Below are 19155 nucleotides of genomic sequence, written 5' to 3'. Positions count from 1 at the left end.
AGAGAGAATGTTTCCACTTGTGGGAAAGAGCAAAATTAGAGGCCATCAATATAAGATAGTCACCAAGAAATCCAATAGGGAATTCAGAATAAACTTCTTTACCCAAAGAGTGGTGTCAGCTGTGGCTCAGTGGGTAGCACTCTCGCCTCTGAGTCAGAAGGTTGTGGGTTCAAGTTCCACTCCAGGGACTTGAGCACAAAAATCCACGTTAGCACTTCCAGTGCAATGCTGAGGGAGTGCTGCACTGTCGGAGGCCAACACTGCTCTGCCATTCAACAAGATCATGGCTGATCTGATCTTGGCCTCAACTCCACTTCCCTACCCGCTCCCCATAACCCTTGACTCGCTTATCATTCAAACATCTGTCCATCTCCACCTTAAATATATTCAAGGACACAGCCTTCACAGCTCCCTGGGGCAGAGAATTCTACATGTCCATGACCCTCTGAGAGAAGAAATTCTTCCTTATCTCAGTTCTAAATGGGCGACCCCTTACTCTGAAACTGTGCCCCCTAGTTCTAGATTCCCCCACGAGGGGAAACATCCTCTCTGCATTTACCTTGTCGAACCTTTTCAGTACCTTATATGTTTCAATAAGATCACCTCTCATTCTTCTAAACTCCAGTGAGTATAGGCTCAATCTTTTTTCATAAGACAACCCCCTCATCTCAGGAATCAACCTAGTTAACTTTCTTTGAACTGCCTCCAATGCAAGTATATCACTCCATAAATAAGGAGACCAAAACTGTATGCAGTAGTCCAGGTGTGGTCTCAATTGTAGCAGGACTTCCCTACTATTATACTCTATCCCCCATGCAAAAAAGGCCAACATTCCATTGGCCTTCCTGATTACTTGCTGTACCTGCATGCAAACCTTTTGTGTTTCATGCACAAGGACCTCCAGATCCCGCTGTATCACATCATTTTGTAATCTCTCCCCATTTGAATAATAATTTGCTTTTTTATTTTTCCTGTCAAAGTAGATTACCTCACATTTTCCGACATTATAATCCATCTGCCAAATGTTTGCCCACTCACTTAGCCTGTCTATATCCCTTTGCAGATTATTTGGATCTTCTTCCCAATTTGCTTTACCACCTATCTTTGTATCATCAGCAAATTTGGCTACATTACACTTGGTCCCTTCATCCAAGTCATTAATCTAGATTGTAAATAGTTGAGGCCCCAGCACCAATCCCTGTAGCATCCCACTAGTTACTGTTTGCCAACCTGAAAATGACCCATTTATCCCGACTCTCTGTTTTCTGTTAGTTAGCCAATCCTCTATCCATGCTAATATATTACCCCCAACCCCGTGAGCTCTTATCTTGTGCAGTAACCTTTTATGTGGCACCTTATCGAATGCCTTCTGGAAATCCGAATACATGACATCTACTGGTTCCCCTTTACCAACCTGCTCGCTCCATTCCTGTGCAATCACTCGAGGGGCTGAGTGGCCTTTTGTTCCTGTGTAATAGGCTAGAGGGGCTGTTTGGCCTCCTCCTGTTCCAATGTAATAGCCTCGAGGGGCTGAATGGCCTCCTGCTATTCCTGTGTAACAGGCTCGAGGGGCTGAGTGGCCTGCTCCTGTTCCTGTGTAACAGGCTCGAAGGACTGAATGGCCTCCTCCTGTTCCTGTGTAACAGGCTCGAGAGGCTGAATGGCCTTCTCCTGTTCCTGTGTAACAGGCTCGAGAGGCTGAATGGCCTTCTCCTGTTCCTGTGTAACAGGCTCGAGGGGCTGAATGGCCTCATCCCGTTCCTGTGTAACAGACTCGAGGGGCTGAATGGCCTCCCCCTGTTCCTGTGTAACAGGCTCGAGGGGCTGAATGGGCCTCCTGTTCCTGTGTAACAGGTTCGAGGGGCTGAATGGCCTCCTCTGTTCCTGTGTAACAGGCTCGAGGAGCTGAATGGCCTCCTGTTCCTGTGTAACTAGCTCGAGGGGCTGAATGGCCTCCTGTTCCTGTGGGCTGTCCGTTCCTCGGTGTTTGCTGGATCTAATTGTGATGATATTTTGGGATGAGGTGACTGTGTGAGGGGTCCCTGGAACTGTCTGTGTCATGGGACTAGCTTCCTGTGAAAGCCAGCTGTGCTTCTAATTATACTTCAGCTGATTGTTCGGAAACGAGAGCGATCCCGAGGATCCTCAGTTCCAGGAAGGATATCAATACAAGCAGTCCCAGCGCTCAGTTTTATTTACAACAGTACAGTTGGTGCATTGTCAGCCTGGAGAGTGGAGGGGTGAAAGGTGAGGGGTGTGGGGTGAGGGTTGAAAGATGTGGGTTGTGGAGTAAGGGGTGAGGGGTGAACTGTGTGCAGCTTGGGGCAAAGTATGAAAGGTCTGTGAACCCCCTCGCTCCCAATGTGTACCCCTCGCTCCCAATGTGTACCCCTCGCTCCCAATGTGTACCCCCTCGCTCCCAATGTGTACCCCCTCGCTCCCACTGTGAACCCCCTCGCTCCCAATGTGTACCCCTCGCTCCCAATGTGTACCCCTTGCTCCCAATGTGTACCCCTCGCTCCCAATGTGTACCCCAGGCTCCCACTGTGAACCCCCTCACTCTCACTGTGAACCCCCTCACTCTCACTGTGAACCCCCTCGCTCTCACTGTGAACCCCCTCACTCTCACTGTGAACCCCCTCACTCTCACTGTGAACCCCCTCGCTCTCACTGTGAACCCCCTCGCTCTCACTGTGAATCCCCTCACTCTCACTGTGAACCCCCTCGCTCTCATTGTGAACCCCCTCGCTCTCACTGTGAACCCTCTCGCTCTCACTGTGAACCCCCTCACTCTCACTGTGAACCCCCTCGCTCTCACTGTGAACCCCCTCACTCTCACTGTGAACCCTCTCGCTCTCACTGTGAACCCCCTCGCTCACTGAACCCCCTCGCTCTCACTGTGAACCCCCTCGCTCTCACTGTGAACCCCCTCGCTCACTGAACCCCCTCGCTCTCACTGTGAACCCCCTCGCTCACTGAACCCCCTCGCTCTCACTGTGAACCCCCTCGCTCTCACTGTGAACCCCCTCACTCTCACTGTGAACCCCCTCGCTCTCACTGTGAACCCCCTCGCTCACTGAACCCCCTCACTCTCACTGTGAACCCCCTCACTCTCACTGTGAACGCCCTCGCTCTCACTGTGAACCCCCTCACTCTCCCTGTGAACCCCCTCGCTCTCACTGTGAACCCCCTCGCTCTCACTGTGAACCCCCTCGCTCTCACTGTGAACCCCCTCGCTCTCACTGTGACCCCCCTCACTCTCACTGTGAACCCCCTCGCTCTCACTGTGAACCCCCTCACTCTCACTGTGAACCCCCTTGCTCTCACTGTGAACCCCCTCGCTCTCACTGTGAACCCCCTCGCTCACTGAACCCCCTCGCTCTCACTGTGAACCCCCTCGCTCACTGAACCCCCTCGCTCTCACGGTGAACCCCCTCGCTCTCACTGTGAACCGCCTCGCTCCCACTGTGTATCCCCTCGCTCTCACTGTGAACCCCCTCGCTCACTGAACCCCCTCGCTCTCACTGTGAACCCCCTTGCTCTCACTGTGTATCCCCTCGCTCTCACTGTGAACCCCCTCGCTCTCACTGTGAACCCCCTCGCTCACTGAACCCCCCTCGCTCTCACTGTGAACCCCCTTGCTCTCACTGTGTACCCCCTCGCTCTCACTGTGAACCCCCTCGCTCTCACTGTGAACGCCCTCGCTCATTGACCCCCCTCGCTCCCACTGTGAACTCCCTCGCTCACTGAACCCCCTCGCTCACTGAACCCCCTCGCTCTCACTGTGAACCCCCTTGCTCATTGAACCCCCTCGCTCTCATTGTGAACCCCCTCGCTCCCACTGTGAACCCCCTCGCTCCCACTGTGAACCCCCTCACTCTCACTGTGAAGCCCCTCGCTCCCACTGTGAACCCCCTCGCTCTCACTGTGAACCCCCTCGCTCACTGAACCCCCTCGCTCTCACTGTGAACCCCCTCGCTCCCACTGTGAACCCCCTCACTCTCACTGTGAAGCCCCTCGCTCCCACTGTGAACCCCCACGCTCTCACTGTGAACTCCCTCGCTCACTGAACCCCCTCGCTCTCACTGTGTACTCCCTCGCTCTCACTGTGAACCCCCTCGCTCTCACTGTGAACCCCCTCGCTCACTGAACCCCCTCGCTCCCACTGTGAACCCCCTCACTCACTGAACCCCCTCGCTCTCACTGTGAACCCCCTCGCTCTCACTGTGAACCCCCTCACTCACTGAACCCCCTCGCTCTCACTTTGAACCCCCTCACTCTCACTGAGAACTACCTCGCTCTCACTTTGAACCCCCTCGCTCTCACTGTGAACCCCCTCGCTCACTGAACCCCCTCGCTCTCACTGTGAACCCCCTCGCTCTCACTGTGAACCCCCTCGCTCACTGAACCCCCTCGCTCTCACTGAGAACTACCTCGCTCTCACTGTGAACTCCCTCGCTCTCACTGTGAACCCCCTCGCTCTCACTGTGAACCCCCTCGCTCTCACTGTGAACCCCCTCGCTCACTGAACCCCCTCGCTCTCACTGAGAACTACCTCGCTCTCACTGTGAACCCCCTCGCTCTCACTGTGAACCTCCTCGCTCTCACTGTGAACCCCCTCGCTCTCACTGTGAACCCCCTCGCTCACTGAACCCCCTCGCTCTCACTGTGAACCCCCTCGCTCTCACTGTGAACCTCCTCGCTCTCACTGTGAACCCCCTCGCTCTCACTGTGAACCCCCTCGCTCACTGAACCCCCTCGCTCTCACTGTGAACCCCCTCGCTCTCACTGTGAACCTCCTCGCTCTCACTGTGAACCCCCTCGCTCTCACTGTGAACCCCCTCGCTCACTGAACCCCCTCGCTCTCACTGTGAACTCCCTCGCTCTCACTGTGAACCCCCTCGCTCTCACTGTGAACCCCCTCGCTCTCACTGTGAACCTCCTCGCTCTCTCTGTGAACCCCCTCGCTCTCACTGTGAACCCCCTCTTTCTCTCACTGTGAACCCCCTCGCTCTCACTGTGAATCGCTTTGCTCATTGAACCCCCTCACTCTCACTGTGATCCCCCTTGCTCTCACTGTGAACCCCCTCGCTCACTGAACCCCCTCGCTCACTGAACCCCCTCGCTCTCACTGTGAACCCCCTCGCTCACTGAACCCCCTCGCTCTCACTGTGATCCCCCTCGCTCACTGAACCCCCTCGCTCTCACTGTGAACCCCCTCGCTCTCACTGTGAACCCCCTCACTCACTGAACCCCCTCGCTCTCACTGTGAACCCCCTCGCTCTCACTGTGAACCCCCTCACTCACTGAACCCCCTCGCTCTCACTGTGAACCCCCTCGCTCACTGAACCCCCTCGCTCTCATTGTGAACCCCCTCGCTCTCACAGTGAACCCCCTCGCTCACTGAACCCCCTCGCTCACTGAACCCCCTCGCTCTCACTGTGTACTCCCTCGCTCTCACTGTGAACCCCCTCGCTCTCACTGTGAACCCCCTCGCTCACTGAACCCCCTCGCTCTCACTGTGAACCCCCTCGCTCACTGAACCCCCTCGCTCTCACTGTGAACCCCCTCGCTCTCATTGGAACCCCCTCGCTCACTGAACCCCCTCGCTCTCACTGTGAACCACCTCGCTCACTGAACCCCCTCGCTCTCACTGTGAACCCCCTCGCTCTCGCTTTGAATCCACTCCATCTTATTGTGAACCCCATCGCTCTCACTGTGAACCAACTCGCTCTCACTGTGACTGGACAGGTTAGATGCAGGAAGAATGTTCCCGATGTTGGGGAAGTCCAGAACCAGGGGACACAGTCTTAGGATAAGGGGTAAGCCATTTAGGACTGGGATGAGGAGAAACTTCTTCACTCAGAGAGTTGTTAACCTGTCGAATTCCCTGCCGCAGAGAGTTGTTGAGGCCAGTTCATTGGATATATTCAAGAGGGAGTTAGATATGGCCCTTACGGCTAAAGGGATCAAGGGGCATGGAGAGAAAGCAGGAAAGGGGTACTGAGGTGAATGATCAGCCATGATCTTATTGAATGGTGGTGCAGGCTCGAAGGGCCAAATGGCCTACTGCATCTATTTTCTATGTAGATGGTATGGGGTGAAAGATGAGGGGTGAAAGGTGAGGGGTGAAAGGTGAGGGATGAGCACTGAACCCATTGCCAGTTAATGCTGTGCTCTTATGCATTGTGCGACTCTCCCCTTCTCACTTCCTCACTCCTGTAAACACTGAGCTAAACCCTTCACTATAGGTTTTTACGGGACTCAGTTGGGACGGAAGGGGTTACAGAGGAGCGGAGCTGGCTGTGGAGGGGGCGGGGGCAGCGGGTGAATCAGCTGGGCTCAGTTCGCTCACTGTCTGTACCCAATGTGAGTGGGAGTCCCGGCTTTGCTCTGTAACAATGAGAGAAAAGGCCCTTTATGCACTTGTTCTCAGAGAGAGAGAGAGAGAGCGAGGGTTAAAGAGAGCGAGCGAGTGAGTGCGTTCCATTCCCCACCCACCCCCCTCTCTACAAAGCCCTTGGCAGGCTGGACCAGCAGCGATTGCAGACACACCCTGACTCTCTGCCAGGCACAACTTTTAAATCGTTTCTTTGAAGAGATTACGGAGCCTGTGCTGGTGGCTGGGGGATTTAGTTGAAGCAACCTGATAAAAGCCCTTGTACCAACCCGAGCACACGGACTGTAGGCAACGCAGGAGACTGCTCATAGCCCAACAACGCTCTCTCTCCCTCTCGCTCGCTCTCCCTCGCTGTTTCACTCCCTCTCCCTCTCGTTCCCTCTCCCTTGCTGTTTCACTCCCTTTCCCCCTCGTTCCCTCATTCTCTCCCTCTCTCCCTCAGTTTCGCTCACTCCCTCTCTCCCTCGCTCGCTCCCTCTCTTCCTCGCTCGCTCTCGCTCTTCCTCGCTGTTTCACTCCCTCTCCCCCTCGCTCGCTCCTTCTCTCCCTCGCTGTTTCACTCCCTCTCCCCCTCGCTCGCTCCCTCTCTTGTTCCCTCGGTCCCTCGCTCCCTCTTTCTTGGGAATGCTGGTGCATAGAAATCGTGGATTATCTAACGTTCCTCGCAGGTTTTTTTGAAGGAAGCCCTGGAACAGAAACTGGAGAAAGGTCGAGCAGAAGAGCTGCAGGGAGCTGCCATGGTCCTGCGAGCTCATATACTGGGCTACCGGGCAAGGTCAGTGTGAGCGACAGCCTCCTGTACAGGTCCAGTCCAGTCACAGGGTCACAGCACCGTTCTCACACAGAGAGCGAGCAAGTGGCTCTCACTCATACTCACACACTCACACTTACACACACTCACTCACTCACTCACTCACTCACGCACGCACTCACACGCACTCACACACACACTCACACACGCACTCACACACACACTCACACACACACACTCACTCACTCACGCACGCACTCACACACACTCACACACACACACACTCTCTCACACTCACACACACTCACTCACAAACACTCACACTCACACTCACACACACTCACTCACTCACTCACGCACGCACTCACACACACATTCACACACACACACACTCTCTCACACTCACACACACTCACTCACAAACACTCACACACACACTCACTCACGCAAACACGCACTCGCACACACACTCACAAATGCACACACACTCACTCACACACACTCACTCACACACACTCACTCACAAACACTCACTCACAAACACTCACACACACACACACACTCACACACACACTCACACACACTCACACACACACTCAAACACACACACACTCACAGACACACACACACTCACTCACTCACGCACACGCATGCACTCACACACTCACACTCACTCACACACACACTCACTCACTCATTCACACACTCACATTCACACACTCACACTCACTCACTCACACACACCCTCACACGCATCCTAACACACACACACTTACTCACTCCCACTCACACACACACACTCTCACACACACACTCACTCACACCCTTATACACACACACAACCTCATACACTCACTCACTCACACTCTCACTCACTCACACTCACACACTCACACTCACACACTCACACTCACACTCACACATACACAGTGCGAGCGACAGCCTCCTGTACAGGTCCAGCCTCTCACAGAGAGAGAGATAGAGTGGCTCTCACTCACACTCACACACACACACTCTCACACACATACACATACACAACACACACAGTGCATCCTGTTATCACTGGGTGTGATTGCGGAGAACTGTCTATGGGGCCATAATTTCCCCTTTCCTTAAGGCCTGTTACCCCCGAAAATCGGTGGCCACGTTGAGAAGTGGAGCGGCCGCTGACTTTTTGTGGAATGGCCGCCGATCGCCCAATTGACCTCCTGAGTTTTCCCGGCAGTGCCCCGATCTACCCCCCTACCCCCCCGAGCCGATCCATATTAAGAATATAAGAAATAGGAGCAGGAGTAGGCCATACGGCCCCTCGAGCCTGCTCCGCCATTTAATACGATCATGGCTGATCCGATCATGGACTCAGCTCCACTTCCCCGCCCGCTCCCCATAACCCCTTATCCCCTTATCGCTCAAAAATCTGTCTATCTCCGCCTTAAATATATTCAGTGACCCAGCCTCCCGTTAAGCCCGTCATCACCGTGCGCACCGCCGATCTAACCCCTCCGACAGCGAATTTCTCCTTGGAAAATCTTCCTCCCGCCAGGCGGTGCCAAAACCTGATTTTTCCCGATGGTCCAGTGAGGCTGTGGCCTTCTGCGGCTTCCCTTAAAGGGGAGGACGCACTGCCGCTGCCGGCATGTTTTTTTTGTTGCTGACTGCCAAGTCGGCCTGACAATTATGCCCCCCGGTTCGGCTGGGCTGTCAACAGTCAGCCTGGCACCTCCTCTTGGGTGCCAGTCTGCTGGCCCGGCCGAAACCCTCCCTGGTGGCCCAGTGGCTGAAGTTTTGAAATCGCGAAGCTCTCCCCTTTAAGTGAAGGGGAGAGAGGATGTGACGTGGCGCCATGATGTCATCGCGCCGGTGACTCCGTTCCGCCCCCAACTTCCGCCTCTCAATTGCTGTCACCGCCACTTTTCTGCCCCTCAACTGGTGTCACCGCCCCCATTAAGACCGCCTTCTGGATCAAAACAAAAAAAGCAAACTGCCGAATGTCGCTTAAGAGGCGACCTGAACCGCAGCTGCAGTAAAAACCATCGAAACAGGCCAGGCGACAATTTCTACCCCGTGTGTTTCTTGCATTTGGTTCCACAATTTGTTTGTGCACAAGCCTTATGTTACCCTGAACAGTGCCACACACACAGACTCTCACTGGGGTACAGTCCCACACACATTGACTCTCACTGGGGTACAGTCCCACACACACTGACTCTCACTGGGGTACAGTCCCACACACACTGACTCTCACTGGGGTACAGTCCCACACACACTGACTCTCACTGGGGTACAGTCCCACACACACTGACTCTCACTGGGGTATAGTCCCACACACACTGACTCTCACTGGGGTACAGTCCCACACACACTGACTCTCACTGGGGTACAGTCCCACACACACTGACTCTCACTGGGGTACAGTTCCACATACACAGACTCTCACTGGGGTACAGTCCCACACACACTGACTCTCACTGGGGTACAGTCCCACACACACTGACCCTCACTGGGGTACAGTCCCACACACATTGACTCTCAATGGGGTACAGTCCCACACACACTGACTTTCACTGGGGTACAGTTCCACACACACAGACTCTCAGTGGGGTACAGTCCCACACACACTGACTCTCACTGGGGTACAGTCCCACACACACTGACCCTCACTGGGGTACAGTCCCACACACATTGACTCTCAATGGGGTACAGGCCCACACACACTGACTCTCACTGGGGTACAGTCCCACACACACTGACTCTCAGTGGGGTACAGTTCCACATACACTGACTCTCACTGGGGTCCAGTCCCACACACACTGACTCTCACTGGGGTACAGTCCCACACACACTGACTCTCAGTGGGGTACAGTTCCACATACACTGACTCTCAGTGGGGTCCAGTCCCACACACACTGACTCTCACTGGGTTATGTTGCACTGTTTGGTCTGCCGTTCTTTAACTTTCCCCTGTTCCGCTCTAGGACACACTATCGGAAAGTCCTTGCGAGCCTGCTGATCATTCAGAAGAATTACCGGGCGCATTTCTGGCGGAACGTCTTTGTGCGCTTACGATCGGCAGCGATTGTCTTCCAAAAGCACCGCCGTGGGCAGCTCGCTCGCCGCCTGTTTCAGCAGCTCGTCGGAGAAAGGAGGCGACTAGAGGAGCAGAACAAAGAGCAGGAAGAATGGAGGAGGATTGCGGAGGAGGATAGGCTGAAGCAGGAAGAGGAGGACAGGAATAAGAAGTTAGAGGACGACGAGAGGCTGCAGAGAGAGGATGAAAAGAGGTACAGAGCCTACAGCTTGGGACATGGCGTTAGACTATCGGACCCCGAGTTAGACAATCGGACCCAGAGTTAGACTATCGGACCCAGAGTTAGACTATCGGACCCCGAGTTAGACAATCGGACCCAGAGTTAGACTATCGGACCCAGAGTTAGACTATCGGACCCCGAGTTAGACTATCGGACCCAGAGTTAGACTATCGGACCCAGAGTTAGACTATCGGACCCAGAGTTAGACTATCGGACCCAGAGTTAGACTATCGGACCCCGAGTTAGACAATCGGACCCAGAGTTAGACTATCGGACCCAGAGTTAGACTATCGGACCCCGAGTTAGACTATCGGACCCAGAGTTAGACTATCGGACCCAGAGTTAGACTATCAGACCCCGAGTTAGACTATCGGACCCCGAGTTAGACTATCGGACCCAGAGTTAGACTATCGGACCCCGAGTTAGACTATCGGACCCAGTGTTAGACTATCGGACCCCGAGTTTGACTATCGGACCCCGAGTTAGACTATCGGACCCAGAGTTAGACTATCGGACCCCGAGTTAGACTATCGGACCCAGAGTTAGACTATCGGACCCAGAGTTAGACTATCGGACCCCGAGTTAGACTATCGGACCCAGAGTTAGACTATCGGACCCAGAGTTAGACTATCAGACCCCGAGTTAGACTATCAGACCCCGAGTTAGACTATCGGACCCAGAGTTAGACTATCGGACCCCGAGTTAGACTATCGGACCCCGAGTTAGACTATCGGACCCAGAGTTAGACTATCGGACCCCGAGTTAGACTATCGGACCCAGAGTTAGACTATCGGACCCAGAGTTAGACTATCGGACCCCGAGTTAGACTATCGGACCCAGAGTTAGACTATCGGACCCCGAGTTAGACTGTCGGACCCAGAGTTAGACTATCGGACCCCGAGTTAGACTATCGGACCCCGAGTTAGACTATCGGACCCCGAGTTAGACTATCGGACCCCGAGTTAGACTATCGGACCCAGAGTTAGACTATCGGACCCCGAGTTAGACTATCAGACCCCGAGTTAGACTATCAGACCCCGAGTTAGACTATCGGACCCCGAGTTATAGACTATCGGACCCCGAGTTAGACTATCGGACCCAGAGTTAGACTATCAGACCCCGAGTTAGACTATCAGACCCCGAGTTAGACTATCGTACCCAGAGTTAGACTATCAGACCCCGAGTTAGACTGTCGGACCCAGAGTTAGACTATCGGATCCAGAGTTAGACTATCGGACCCAGAGTTAGACTATCGGACCCAGAGTTAGACTATCGGACCCAGAGTTAGACTATCAGACCCCGTGTTATAGACTATCGGACCCAGAGTTAGACTATCGGACCCAGAGTTAGACTATCGGACCCAGAGTTAGACTATCGGACCCAGAGTTAGACTATCGGACCCCGAGTTATAGACTATCGGACCCAGAGTTAGACTATCGGACCCAGAGTTAGACTATCGGACCCAGAATTAGACTATCGGACTCAGAGTTAGACTATCGGACCCAGAATTAGAATATCAGACCCAGAGTTAGACTATCGGACCCAGAATTAGACTATCAGACCCAGAGTTAGACTATCGGACCCAGAGTTAGACTATCGGACCCAGAGTTAGACTGTCAGACCCAGAGTTAGACTATCGGACCCAGAGTTAGACTATCGGACTCAGAGTTAGACTGTCGGACCCAGATTAGATTATCAGACCCAGTGTTAGACTATCGGACTCAGAGTTAGACTGTCGGACCCAGAGTTAGACTGTCGGACCCAGAGTTAGACTATCGGACCCAGAGTTAGACTATCGGACCCAGAGTTAGACTATCGGACTCAGAGTTAGACTGTCGGACCCAGATTAGATTATCGGACCCAGTGTTAGACTATCGGACTCAGAGTTAGACTGTCGGACCCAGAGTTAGACTGTCGGACCCAGTGTTAGACTATCGGACCCTGAGTTAGACTATCGGACCCAGAGTTAGAATATTGGACCCAGAGTTGGACTATCGGACTCAGAGTTAGAATATCGGACCCAGAGTTAGACTATCGGACCCAGAGTTAGATTATCGGACCCAGAGTTAGACTATCGGTACCCGAGTTAGACTATCGGACCCCGAGTTAGACTATCGGACCCCGAGGTAGACTGTCAGACCCCGAGTTAGATTATCGGACCCAGAGTTAGACTATCGAACCCAGAGTTAGACTATCGGACCCAGAGTTAGACTATCGGACCCAGAGTTAGACTATCGGACCCCGAGGTAGACTGTCAGACCCAGAGTTAGACTATCGGACCCAGAGTTAGACTATCGGATCCCGAGGTAGACTGTCAGACCCAGAGTTAGATTATCGGACCCAGAGTTAGACTATCGGACCCCGAGTTAGATTATCGGACCCAGTGTTAGACTATCGGACCCAGAGTTAGACTATCAGACCCAGAGTTAGACTATCGGACCTAGAGTTAGACTATCAGTGGAAGATAGGAGGCCAGCCAGGAGTGCGTTGGAATAGTCAAGTCTCGAGGTAACAAAGGCATGGATGAGGGCTTCAGCAGTAGATGAGCTGAGGCAGGGGCGGAGATGGGCGGAGTTACAGAGGAGTAAGTAGGCGGTCTGGGCGATGGAGCGGATGTGTCATCGAAAGCTCATTTCAGGTTCATTGAAGCAGGTGTTATTCATTTTTACATTTCATTGTGTTTGCCGGCAGATATCAGGAGAGTCTGGAGACAGCACTACCATCTGATCAGGTAAAGCCCTCTCTGTCATTGGCTGTTGGCTCTTTAGTGGGGAGCAGAGAGGCTAAAGCAGGACGAATATAACTCCCCTCTTCCTGCTGCTCCCCTCCCCATCAAATCTCCACCGTCCCCCGTTCCCTCCCCATCAACCCTCCCCCTCCCCGCCCCATCAACCCGCCCCCTCCCTTCCTCATCAACCCTCTCCCTCCCCCTACCCTCCCCGCCCCATCAACCCTCCCCCTCCCTTCCTCATCAACCCTCCCCTACCCTCCCTGCCCCATCAACCCTCCCCCCTCCCTTCCCCGCCCCATCAACCCTCCCGCTCCCCCTACCCTCCCCGCCCCATCAACCCTCCCCCTCCCTTCCTCATCAACCCTCTCCCTCCCCTACCCTCCCCGCCCCATCAACCCTACCCCCTCCCTTCCCCGCCCCATCAACCCTCCCCCCTCCCTTCCCCGCCCCATCAACCCTCCCGCTCCCCCTACCCTCCCCGCCCCATCAACCCTCCCCCTCCCTTCCTCATCAACCCTCTCCCTCCCCTACCCTCCCCGCCCCATCAACCCTACCCCCTCCCTTCCCCGCCCCATCAACCCTCCCGCTCCCCCTACCCTCCCCGCCCCATCAACTCTCTCCCTCTCCCTCCCCTCCCCGCCCCATCAACCCTCCCCCTCCTTTCCCCCATCAACCCTCCCCCTCCTTTCCCCATCAACCCTCCCCCTCCCTTCCCCGCCCCATCAACCCTCCCGCTCCCCCTACCCTCTCCGCCCCATCAACCCTCTCCCTACCCCTCCCCCGCCTCATCAACCCTCCCCCTCCCCATCATACCTCCCCCTCCCCCTCCCCATCAACCCCCCCTCCGTTTCCCTCCCCGATCAGCCCTCCCTCTCCCCATTAACCCTCTCCTCCTACTTCCCCACCCCATCAACTCTCTCTCTCTCCCCTCCCCCATCAAACCTCCCCCTCCCCTCCCCTCCCTTATCAACCGTCCTGCTTCCCTCCCACTCCCCTCCCCCATTAACCCTCCTGCTCCCCTCCCCATTAACTCACCCCTCCCCTCCCCCATCAACTCTCCCCCTCCCCCTCTCCTCCCCATCAACTCTCCTCCCTATCAACTCTCCCCCTCCCTTGCCCCACGAACCCTTCCCCTCCCCCATCAATCCTCCCCTCCCCATTAACCCTCCTGCTCCCCTCCCCATTAACTCTCCCCTCCTCTCCCCATTAACCCTCCCCTCCTGCTTCCCTCCCCATCATCCCTCCCCCTCGCTGCCCCATCAACCCTCCTCTTCCATAACCCTCCCCCTCCCCATTAACCGCCCACTCCCCCCATTAACCTCCCCCCTCTCCATTAACCGTCCACCCACCTCCCCCTCCCCCATAACCCTCCCCCTCCCCATTAACCGTCCCCCCCTCCCCTCCCCATTAACCCTCCCCCTCCCCATTAACCGTCCACCCCGCCTCCCCTCCCCATTAACCCTCCCCATTAACCGTCCACCTCCCTCCCCTCCCCATTAACCGTCCACCCCCCTCCCCTCCCCTCCCCATTAACCGTCCACCCCCCTCCCCTCCCCATTTACCCTCCCCCTCCCTTCCCCATTAACCCTCCCCCTCCCTTCCCCATTAACCCTCCCCTCCCCATTAACCCTCCCCCTCCCCCTCCTGCTCCCCTTCCTATTATCCCTCTCCCTCCCCTCCCACATCAACCCTCCCTCTCCCCTCCCCTCCTGCTTCCCTCCCCATTAACCCTTCCCTTCCCCTCCCCATCAACCCTCCCCACCTGCTCCCCACCCCATCAACCCTCCCCTTCCCCATTAACCCTCCGCTCCTGCTCCCCTCCCCATATGGAGACCAAACTGCGGTGCTCCGTGTGGTCTAACCGAGGTATATGGAGACCAGAACTGTGCACGGTGCTCCAAGTGTGGTCTAACAAAGGTATATGGAGACCAGAACTGTGCACGGTGCTCCAAGTGTGGTCTAACAAAGGTATATGGAGACCAGAACTGAGCACGGTGCTCCAAGTGTGATCTAACAAAGGTATATGGAGACCAGAACTGTGCACGGTGCTCCAAGTGTGATCTAACAAAGGTATATGGAGACAGTGATTCCTTAAAGTCACGTTGTGTATCCTTTCTTTAGATCAGCCAAGAGGTTGTGGAGGTCGAGGAGGTCGGGGAGGTTGTGGAGGTCGAGGGGGCCGGGGAGCTGACGGATTTGGCACAGGCAGAGAGCAAGCAGATGCAGGAGATTGTGCGGTTGGAGCACGAGATCCAACGGCTGCAGAATCAGAAGGGATCGAGCTCTGTGAGCTGCTGCACTCTGTCGCGGGGGGAGATGGAGAGCCGACGTGAGGAGGAGATCAAGCGCTTGGAGAAAGAAGCGTCCAGGGTGGCCCAGGAGTTCCTGGATCTGCTGAACTTTGGAGCGCTGGATGAGACTGGCCGGACTCTGGAACCACCGATGTCCAGTGAGGCCAACCTCCCAGACACCAGCTCCATCGGGCTGTGTCCCAAGCAAGAGGTGGACGAGGCATTTCACGCTGACATGGAGATGTCAACAGACGCTGACAGGCAACCGAGTCAGATGCGAATCAGCGACTGTTCCCAGGACAGTGTGTATGTGAACCTGCCTCTGCCCAGTAAAACACCCGAGGGCAGATATATTTCCCTGGACTGGAGAGCTGAGCACACTTCAGATGGCCAGTTGGACAGTGAGGTGATCTACAACACTGTGCCTGGCTCCGTGGACAGGCCCGAGGACAATGATGAGGAACCGATCTATAGCCTGCCCCCGGACGTCGAGTCTGATTACGATCACGATGAGTTTGATGATGCTGTTGCTGGTTATGGAGAGGCAGGCGGTGCCCAGGAGGGTCTGAGAATGTCCAGCTCTACGTCCCGTAGTGTGGACGCATATCGATGCAGTTCTGACTCGGTGAGCAACCCATCGCCCTTGCCCGCGGACCCCGGGAGTCAGGCTACACCAGGGAGGGGCTGTGCAAACCTAGCAACTGCTCCTGCTCAATCGGGCAGGCCAGTGTTTGAGGGGAATCGGAGTCGGAAACACATTGCCCGTTTTATAAAGAGCTGCGTTTACCCAGCTGTGTCTGTTTATCCCACACCCCACCCCCCCATCCCAGACCCCATCCCAAACACCCCCATCCCAAACCCCATTCCATCCCAAACCCCACCCCCATCCCAAATACCATTCCATCCCAAACCCCACCCCATCCCAAACCCCAAACGCCACCCCCGTCCCAAACTCCAACCCCATCCTAAACCCCAAACCCCCCCCCCCATCACAAACCCCCCCCCATCCCAAACCCCACCCCATCCCAAACCCCACCCACTATCCCAAACCCCCATCCCAAACCCCACTCCATCCCAAACCCCAAACCCCACCCCCATTACAATTCCCCATCCCAAACCCCATCCCAACGCCCCCATCCCAAACCCCAAACCCCCCCATCCCAACCCCCCCTCCACCCCAAACCCCTCCCATGCCAAACCCCAAACCCTATCCCCATCCAAAACCCCACTCTATCCCAAACCCCAACCCCCCCACACCAAACCCCCCCCATCCCAAACCTCATCCCCATCCCAATCCCCCATCCCAAACTCCAAACCCCACCCCCATCCCAGACCCCCCCATCCCAAACCCCACCCCCATTCCAAATCCCCATCCCAAACCCCCCCCATCCCAAACCCCACCCCATCCCAAACCCCACTTCATCCCAAGCCCCAAATCCCACCCCACCCACCATCCCAAACCCCCCCATCCCAAACCCCACTTCATCCCAAACCCAAAACCCCACCCCATCCCAAACCCCAACCCCCCCATCCCAAATCCCACCATCCCAAACCCCACCCACATCCCAAACCTCAATCCCCACCCCCCAACCCCAATCCTAAATCCCATCCCCATCCCAAACCCCCCCATCCCAAACCCCACCCCATCCCAAACCCCCATCCCACACCCCATCCAATCCCAAACCCCACCCCATCCCAAACCCCCCCATCCCAAACCCCCCATCCCAAACCCCAGCCCCTCATCCCAAATCCCCCATCCCAAACCTCACCCCCATCCCACTCCTCATTCCAAACCCGAAACCCCAACCCAATACCTTATCCCAAACCCCATCCCAATACCCTATCCCAAACCCCATCCCAATAGCCTATCCCAAACCGCATTTCAGCCCCATCCCATATCCCATCCCACATCCCAAACCCTATCCCAAAACCCATCCCAAAACCTCATTCCAAACCCCGTCCCAACCCCCATCCCGAACCCTATCCCAAACCTCGTACTCCATCCCAAATCCGATTCTGACCCTGATCCCACCCTCTCCAGCCAACCCCATAATCCCCTGTCACGGAGCAGGATTGTAGTAGGTACAAGAGGACTTTAGGACATTCGGAACAGGAGCCTGTTCCACCATTCAATCAAACCCTGCCTGATCTGCATCTTAATCCCACCCACCCGCCTTGGTTCCGTAACCCTGAATACCCTTACCCAATAAAAGTCATCAGTCTCAGATTTGAAATGTTCAATTGACCCCCTGGCCACAACAGCTTTCTGGGGTTGGGAGTTCCAGATTCCCACCATGCTTTGTGTGAGGAACTGCTTCCTGACATCACCCCTGAACGGCCTGGCTCTAATTTTAAGGTTCAGCCCGTTGTTCTCTCTCTCTCTATTGATGTGGTGCGAGATAAATGAAAGTCAGTACGGATTTGTTGAAGGAAAATTGTGTTGTAATAATTAGATTTGAGTTCTTTGATGAAGTAACGGAGAGGGTTGATGAGGGCAGTGCAGTTGATGTATATATGGACTTTCAAAAAGCGTTTGATTCAGTACCACATAATAGACTTGCTCGCAAAATTAAAGCTCATGGGATTAAAGGGACAGTGGCAGCGTGTGGATACAAAATTGGAAAGGAGAGAATTGTGATGAACGGTTGTTTTTCAGACTGAGAGAGGTGTACAGTGGTGTACCCCAGGGGTCAGTATTAGGAGCACAGCTCTTTATGACGTATATTAATGACCTGGACTTGGGTATACAGGGCATCATTACAAAGTTTGCAGCTGACACAAAGTTTGGAAATGCAGTAAACAATGAGGAGAATAGTAAGAGACTTCAGGAGGACACAGACAGGCTGGTGGAACGGGTAGACACATGGCAGATGGACTTTAACTCAGAGAAGTGTGAAGTGATGCATTTTGGAAGGAAGAATGAGGAGAGGCCATATAAACTAAAGGGTGAAATATTAAAGGTGCAGGAACAGAGCGACCTGGGGGTGTAGGTACACAAATCGCTGCAAGTGGCAGGGCAGGTTGCTGAGGTTGTTGAAAAAGCGTATGGGGTCCTTGGCTTTATAAATAGAGGCGTGGAGGGGGGAGGGGGAAATTGGGTGGTGCCACATTTGGGGACGGTAACAGCCGGGAGGCGGGAGTTACTGCGCCGGGTGTGGAAGTCCCATCTCGCTCGCAATATTGGGGTTACACCCCCGACCCTGAGAGGAAGCGGAGTGCAAAATAACGCATCCCACTCCCTCTGCAGGGCACTAAGGGGGACAGCAGCTCAGGGAGCGGGGCACTGAGCTACGCACTAGGACGTATAGTGCTGCCGTGTACAGAGGGCCCTCCCCTTCATTAAAGGGCAGGGCCAAGCTGCCAACTGCCGGGGAGCGGGGCGCTGGGCTGATACAGTACCCTGGGAAGCAGGGCTGATACAGTACCCTGGGGAGCGGGGCTGATACAGTACCCTGGGAAGCAGGGCTGATACAGTACCCTGGGGAGCGGGGCTGATACAGTACCCTGGGAAGCAGGGCTGATACAGTACCCCAGGGAACGGGGCTGATACAGTACCCCAGGGAACGGGGCTGATACAGTACCCTGGGGAGCGGGGCTGATACAGTACCCCGGGGAGCGGGGCTGATACAGTACCCCGGGGAGCGGGGCTGATACAGTACCCCGGGGTATGGGGC

The 19155-nt window shown here is 55.2% G+C and overlaps 1 protein-coding gene across 1 annotated transcript in view; it reads left to right on the top strand.

Annotated features, from left to right (window-relative positions):
- The window catches only part of LOC139260446 (unconventional myosin-X-like), a 204319-nt gene that overhangs the window by 129491 nt on the left and 55673 nt on the right, over positions 1-19155 (top strand). The window contains exons 22-25 of the mRNA XM_070877008.1: positions 7069-7175; positions 10127-10432; positions 13151-13190; positions 15312-16106. Of these exons, the coding sequence (XP_070733109.1) occupies positions 7069-7175; positions 10127-10432; positions 13151-13190; positions 15312-16106 (1248 nt within the window). The remainder of the gene's footprint in view (positions 1-7068; positions 7176-10126; positions 10433-13150; positions 13191-15311; positions 16107-19155) is intronic.

Source organism: Pristiophorus japonicus, chromosome 3 (assembly GCF_044704955.1).
Source record: "Pristiophorus japonicus isolate sPriJap1 chromosome 3, sPriJap1.hap1, whole genome shotgun sequence".
NCBI lineage: Eukaryota > Metazoa > Chordata > Chondrichthyes > Pristiophoridae > Pristiophorus > Pristiophorus japonicus.
This window is presented reverse-complemented; position numbering and strand designations above follow the sequence as displayed.